The sequence below is a fragment of the Sphaerodactylus townsendi genome, linkage group LG02 (genome assembly GCF_021028975.2).
Source record: "Sphaerodactylus townsendi isolate TG3544 linkage group LG02, MPM_Stown_v2.3, whole genome shotgun sequence".
NCBI lineage: Eukaryota > Metazoa > Chordata > Lepidosauria > Squamata > Sphaerodactylidae > Sphaerodactylus > Sphaerodactylus townsendi.
The window spans coordinates 178880163-178887660 of record NC_059426.1 but is presented as its reverse complement, the minus strand read 5'-3'; the positions used below and the strand labels follow the sequence as shown (position 1 = coordinate 178887660).

General features: G+C 46.1%; 1 protein-coding gene across 9 annotated transcripts in view; it reads right to left on the bottom strand.

Annotated features, from left to right (window-relative positions):
• LOC125427099 (zinc finger protein 420-like) overlaps positions 1–7498 on the bottom strand; it is a 99061-nt gene continuing 91563 nt past the window's right edge. For 2 of the 9 annotated variants that reach the window (XM_048486157.1, XM_048486158.1), the window contains exon 5: positions 1–2504. In XM_048486157.1, the coding sequence (XP_048342114.1) occupies positions 361–2504 (2144 nt within the window). In that variant the 3' untranslated portion in view covers positions 1–360. The remainder of the gene's footprint in view (positions 2505–7498) is intronic. The other 7 variants (XM_048486160.1, XM_048486161.1, XM_048486162.1 and 4 more) reach the window with 7 other exon arrangements.

Genomic DNA, 7498 nt, shown 5'->3' with positions numbered 1-7498 from the left:
TACGTTTTCAAGTGTTTTTATTGGAAGTTAAAGTTTCTCTATTGTATTTTGTGTACCCACCCCTTTTCCCTTTTGTTTGTAACTGTATAAAACTTCTGCACAAGCTCCGTTCAGGGCAACTTGCCTAGAGAAGCGACCTGTCAAGAGATTCCTTGATGTGCCAGTAAAAGAATATTTTCTTGAAGAATCCCATCTCCGTGTCTGTTCATTGCTGCCAAGCTGAAACTACTAAATCGCTGAAATCACTTCCTGTTACCCTGGCAGTGGGTAACAAAAGGACAGGGTCTAACTAAAGTTCCCTCCCAAGGAATGCAATGCAAAAACAATTGAACACATTCTATCTAAGGGTATAACTGAGACCTAAACAAAGAAAATAGGGAGGGTGTCTCTAGGGACATGACAACCACTTTTATGTATAGTTAGTTGACCATTGTGAGTGAAGCTATTTCCACACTTCATGCATTTATATGGCTTCTCACCAGTGTGAATCCTTTGATGTGATATTAGGTAATGATTGCAAGAGAAGCTTTTTCCACATTCCAGGCATTTATAAAGCTTCTCCCCTGTGTGAACCCTCAGATGTATAGTTAGTTGACTACTCTGAGTGAAGCTCTTTCCACACTCCAGGCACTTATATGGCTTCTCTCCAGTGTGAATCCTTTCATGTTTAGTTAGGCTGCTTTTGCAAAAGAAGCTCTTTTCACACTCCAGGCATTTATAAGGCTTCTCCCCCGTGTGAACTCTCCGATGTATAGTTAGTTGACCATTCTGAGTGAAGCTCTTTCCACACTCCAGGCATTTGTATGACTTCTGCCCTTTGTGAAGCCTTTCATGTTTAGTTAGGCTGCTTTTACCAAAGAAGCTCTTTCCACACTCCAGGCATTTATAAGGCTTCTCCCCCGTGTGAACTCTCCGATGTATAGTTAGTTGACCATTCTGAGTGAAGCTCTTTCCACACTCCAGGCATTTGTATGATTTCTGCCCTTTGTGGAGCCTTTGATGTTTAGTTAGGCTGCTTTTACCAAAGAAGCTCTTTCCACACTCCAGGCATTTATATGGCCTCTCTCCAGTGTGAAGCCTCTGATGTATAGTTAGTTGACCATTCTGAGTGAAGCTCTTTCCACACTCCGGGCATTTATATGACTTCTGCCCTTTGTGGAGCCTTTGATGTTTAGTTAGGCTGCTTTTACCAAAGAAGCTCTTTCCACACTCCAGGCATTTATATGGCCTTTCTCCAGTGTGAAACCTCTGATGTATAGTTAGTTGACCATTCTGAGTGAAGCTCTTTCCACACTTCGGGCATTTGTATGACTTCTGCCCTTTGTGAAGCCTTTCATGTTTAGTTAGGCTGCTTTTGCAAAAGAAGCTCTTTCCACACTGCAGGCATTTATATGGCCTCTCTCCAGTGTGAAACCTCTGATGTATAGTTAGTTGACCATTCTGAGTGAAGCTCTTTCCACACTTCGGGCATTTGTATGACTCCTGCCCTTTGTGATGCCTTTGATGTTTAGTTAGGTTGCTTTTGCAAAAGAAGCTCTTTTCACACTCCAGGCATTTATATGGCCTCTCTCCAGTGTGAAACCTCCGATGTATAGTTAGTTGACCATTCTGAGTGTAGCTCTTTCCACACTCCAGGCATTTGTATGACTTCTGCCCTTTGTGAAGCCTTTCATGTTTAGTTAGGCTGCTTTTGCCAAAGAAGCTCTTTCCACACTCCAGGCATTTATAAGGTTTCTCCCCTTTGTGAATCCATTGATGTGTTCTTAAGTCACAATTATAAGAGAAGGTCTTTTCACACTCCAGGCATTTGTAAGGCTTCTCCCCTGTGTGAACCCTCTGATGTACAGTTAGTTGGCCATTATGAGAGAAGCACTTTCCACATTCCAGGCATTTATAAGGCTTCTCCCCTGTGTGAACCTTTTGATGTTTAGTTAGGCTGCTTTTGCGAGAGAAGGCCTTTCCACACTGCAGGCATTTATATGGCTTCTTCCCAGTGTGAACCCTCTGATGTACACTTAGTTGTCTATTCCGAGAGAAGCACTTTCCACACTCCAGGCAATTATGTGGCTTCTCCCCTGTGTGAACCTTTTGATGTTTAGTTAGACTGCTTTTGCGAGAGAAGGCCTTTCCACACTGCTGGCATTTATGTGGCTTCTCCCCCTTGTGAAATCTTTGATGCTTAGTTAGGCTGCCACTGCAAGAGAAGCTCTTTCCACACTCTGGGCATTTATATGTGTTCCAGTGGAACCTTGAGTCTTTTAATGCACTCTTATGCCTTGTGTTTATCTGCTGCATTTCCTCTTGGGCTGAGATCTCAGGTTGATTTCTGCTCTGAAAGTCAGCCAATTTCTTCTTTTGCTTCTCTTTTGCTTCTCTTCCCTTTCTGCGCTCTCGCTTTGACGTCATTTGATCTCCAGATTTCGCTTCCATCGGCAGATCTTCGTCTTTTCCCACAACAAACTTTCCTGATTCCTTTTCTGTTACCATCTCCCTCACTCCCGCAGCTGCAAAAAAGAAACAGAAATCATAGAAGAGTGAAAGGGCAGAAATACCAAATAGCAGGTACAGTTTTTTTGAGTTTGTGTAGGAAGCACAAAGAGACACAATGAGAAAAGAAATGCTTTAAAATATTTTTCCTTAAAGAACAAAAAAAAATATGGACAAGTTTAAATCTGGGAGCTGGAGCCATGAACAGATAAGACAGATGTTTCCGGAAACCTTCAAAATGACCCAGGTTTGCAGAAATACCTGAAATAAAAAGGGGGATTAAGAACCAAATGTCCTCAGTGGTCGTTGCCGAATATCCGCACATCATTGCAAGCCTTCCAGCCTTGATTTCTGCCACAGGCAGGGGGAGAGGACGGGGCCCTTCCAGGGGTGTTTTACCTTTCAGGGTCAACTAACCTAAGTTAGCACCAGCATCAACTAGGGCTGGGTAGCATGATATGACATGATTTGCATGATTCACCCAGGACTGGACGCTTGTTCCTGTTCAACATCACCCACACTGCAAACTCCCATATGCTGCAATGGTCAGGTTATCAGAGTAGGGTCTGAGAGACACAGGTGTGAACCCCCGATCTGTCAGGTAAGCCTAGTGAATGACTGTGGATCAATCACATGCACTTACCCCTGCTTACCTCACACAGTCTTTATGAGGATAAAACGAGGGACAGGAGAATTGTGTAAACCACTTTAGGCCCCTACTGGGGAGGAAGGTTATGGCGTACTCAGAGGTGGGATCCAGCAGGTTCTCACCAGTTCCCGAGAGTGGGTTACTAATGATTTGTGTGTGCCGAGAGGGCGTTACCAATTGGGTCCGCTTTTCCGTTAGAAATCCCATTAGGTCCAAAAACCATAAAGTCCTGTTGTTTCCAATGTGGCTGGTTAGCGAAGGTAGAAAACGGGATAATTCTCCCTGTCGGGCTGTTTGAAAAACATGTTTTAGAAATATGGTAAAGTTCCTTGTTTAAGGAAAGCCTCCTTCTTTTGATTTCTAGAAACAAAATTAAGTATTTGAAAGTATTAAGTATTTGACAGGCAGTCAATTAGAGGAGAAGTACCGTATATACTCATGTATAAGTCGAATTTTTCGGCACATTTTTAATGCTGAAAAAGCTCCCCTCGACTTATATGCGGGTCATTAAAAATTTTTGTGTGTTTTTACTTTGCTGGCCAGCAGGGGGCGCAGTTTTTATGCTAGTGGCACCAAAATTCCAGGGTACCCTCAGAAGACACTCCTGATGATACCAGCCAAGTTTGGTAAACTTTGGTTCAGGGGGTCCAAAGTTATGAACCCCCAAAGGAGGTGCTCCATTCCCCATTGTTATCAATGGGAGCTATTAGTAGACGGGGCTACCCTTTGAGGGTCCATAACTTTGGACCCTCTGGACCAAACTTCACCAAACCTGGCTGGTCTCATCAGGAGAGTCTCTTTACGATTTGGTGACGTTTGGGTCAGGGAATCCAAAGTTATTGATCCCCAAAGGGGGTGCCCCATCCCCCATTGTTTACAGTGGAAGCTAATAGTAGATTTTCCATTTCTGATAATATCCCTCTTAAAACCTAAGTTGGGTTGCATTTGGACATACAGATGATGAGGAGGAGGAATCCAGTTTTGAAGGGTTTTAACTCTTGTGTTTTAGCTTGGTTGCTGGTTGAGGTAAGGTTTCTGTACTTTTAAAGTTATTGTTGAGACCATATTGTTCTGGTTGACCCTCTTTTCCACTTACAAAGCCAGTTTACTGTTTTTCTTTGAAATAAATATTCAAAAACATTTAACCTACTGAAGCCTCAATTGATGTAATTTTATTGGTATCTATTTTTATTTTTGAAATTTACCAGCAGCTGCTGCATTTCCCACCCTTGACTTATACGCGAGTCAATAAATTTTCCCAGCTTTTTGTGGTAAAATTAGGTGCCTCGACTTATTTGCGGGTCGACTTATACACGAGGATATACAGTAGTTGTTTCTGTTGGCAGTAGACGATAGGACTTGCTATAATGAGCTTGAATTATGGACAGAAAGATACCAGCTGAAAATTAGGAACTTGTTTTTTACAGTAAGAGTTTTTTACAGTAACAGAGAAATTATTAATGCCCCGCCCCCGGAATGCCCAGCCACACCCCCATTGCGCCCCGCCCAGCCCCATTGGGACTATGCCACTGTTTGAATCCCACCACCATGGGAACCTGTTACTAAAATTTTTGGATCCCACCACTGGGCATACTGCTAATGCAAATGCCATTTGATCATGTCGGGGGGCGCCTGTCAGCTCCCTCGGTGCTATTCAGGTGTGCGCTGTGGCTGCAGGCTGGCTCCTGCACTCTCCAGCCTCCCTGCTGAAAGGGAGTCCAGCTGCAGCCTCACCGCCTGCCTGAGCCATCTGTTGTTAGAGCCGCGGCCACACTCCAGCTCCTGCCCAAGAGGCCAGGGAGGCAGGAGGCAGCCTCAGTCGCCCATCTGAGCTGTGAGTCGCAGCCTCAGGCCGGCTCTCAGGCAGGAGCCGGGCTCCAGCTGTAGCTCAGCATCAAGCGGCTCAGGCGGGCACTGCAGGGAGGATGTCAGCAGGGAGCCTGGGGAGCGCAGAAGCTGACATCAGGCAGCCGTTGAGCCTGGACTGAAAAAAACCACCCACAATACAAAGCAGTCAACCACACCTTTGCATAGCAAGTTCCACCCGAACACTTCCTGATTGGTTCCCCACCCTGGACATGGACAATATATACCCCACTAAACATTCCTTTCTCACTGGAGACAGTGCATAACAGGCTTCTCTCTGTGATACACCTCTGGAGACGCCAGCCACAGATGCAGGCGAAACGTTAGGAACAAGATCTACCAGACCACGGCCACACAGCCCAGAAAGCCCACCACAGCCAATGCAGGGAGAGTTCCCACAAGACCTTGCAGGTTAGCCTCTGCAACTCTGCAGCTCAACTGGGACAGATTTCCACACAGAGGCTGCCAGGGGAGAGAAGGGGGCAAAGGTAAAGACCTGGCGGAAGGGAAATAAAGAGAGACGTCTGAGGGGGGATATGATTGAAGTCTATAAAATTATGCATGGGGTAGAAAATGTTGACAGAGAGAAGTTTTTCTCTCTTTCTCACAATACTAGAACCAGGGGGCATCCATTGAAAATGCTGGGGGGAAGAATTAGGACTAATAAAAGGAAACACTTCTTCACGCAACGTGTGATTGGTGTTTGGAATCTGCTGCCACAGGAGGGGGTGATGGTCACACACCTGGAGAGCTTTAAAAAGGGCTTGGACAGATTTATGGAGAAGTCAATCTATGGCTACCAATCTTGATCCTCCTTGATCTCAGATTGCAAATGCCTTAGCAGACCAGGTGATCGGGAGCAGCAGCAGCAGCAGAAGGCCATTGCTTTCACCTCCTGCACGTGAGCTCCCAAAGGCACCTGGTGGGCCACTGCGAGTAGCAGAGTGCTGGACTAGATGGACTCTGGTCTGATCCAGCAAGCTAGTTCTTATGTTCTTAGAGGTTGGTTCGTGAGCGGGAAGGAGAGATGAACGGAAGGAATGTTGAGGAAGTGGTGGTTGCCAGGAGGTAACAGAAGTGTGGGACCAGGGACACAGGGGAAAATCAGTTGACTCCCAGAAGCTGTGCCAACCATTAAAGGAACAGAAACATTCTGAACCAAATACCCCCCACCCCTCACCACTATGTGCTTCTTACATTGGAAGCTCTGGGGAACAGTGGAAGGCATAACTCATCCACAAAATAAAGCCACATGTGTCAATATTGGCCACCCGCTTCAGGGTGATGGTGAGACTGCAAACATCCCTTTGGTATCTGCAGTGGAAGCGAAGGTTTGCTCACAAGAAGACAGCCAAGGGCCACCCCACAGAAAGGGAGGATGGAAAATCCCCACTGGGAAAAGTCAGGGGATGTAACCACTTCCTTGACCTGCCAAAGCCTGTCTGGGGTAGTTCTTGGAATATCTAACTTGGATCACGGAGATCTGAGTTTAGATTCCTGCTCGTGTATCTAATCTGGAGGAACCGGGTGTGATTCCCAGCTCTGCCGCCTGAGCTGTGGAGGCTTATCTGGGGAATTCAGATTAGCCTGTGCACTCCCACACACGCCAGCTGGGTGACCTTGGGCTAGTCACAGCTTCTCGGAGCTCTCTCATCCCCACCCACTTCACAGGGTGTTTGTTGTGAGGGGGAAAGGGCAAGGAGATTGTGAGCCCCTTTGAGTCTCCTGCAGGAAAGAAAGGGGGGATATAAATCCAAACTCTTCTTCTTCTTCTTCTCTTCCACAAAGGTGTACCAGCTCACTTTTGCCCAGTCAGACCTACCTCACAGGGTTCTTATGAGAATAAAATTGAAGAGAGGGGAACAATGGAAGCAGTTTTGGTTTCCACTGGAGAGCAATATGGGGTACAAATGATTCGGTCGCTTCCAGTGTCTGCAGTGGAAGAAACACTTATGTATTACTAGCAGGCAAAACTGATTATAAGATTTATAAGTACAGTGAGTTAGCAGCGCCCGATAGCAGCACTTGGGAAGGCCTCAGACTTCATCCCGTCTTTGGTTTCTCCCAGGCAGCTGATCGGCCCACGTGTGAAACAGGATACTGGACTAGATAGACAACTGCACTGGTCCAACAACACTCCACTTGTATTATTAAAAAAGAGGAATGAGAGTTAACTTTGCAGAGATTTCAGATGCCCAATTGGAAGCCCCATATTGTTTTTCCAGGTGAAGAAATCTAGGAGGGTTCCTGTCTGGGGCAGCAGGGCAAAGGAGGTCAAGGTTCAGCTCCCCATTCATCCAAGCTTTCAGAGAGATATTCGTTGACATGTAAATCAACATGAAAATATTTAGGGTTTTCCTTTTCAGGTGCTGTAACATCCCCAGCTGCAGGAGTTCCATTCTTTCCTCTGTGGCAAGATGTTGGGGTGCATCAGCGGACCCAGTAGAGCCTCAGAAAGTGCACAGGAATGCCTGCGCCATCTGTCCCCTCCTGGGC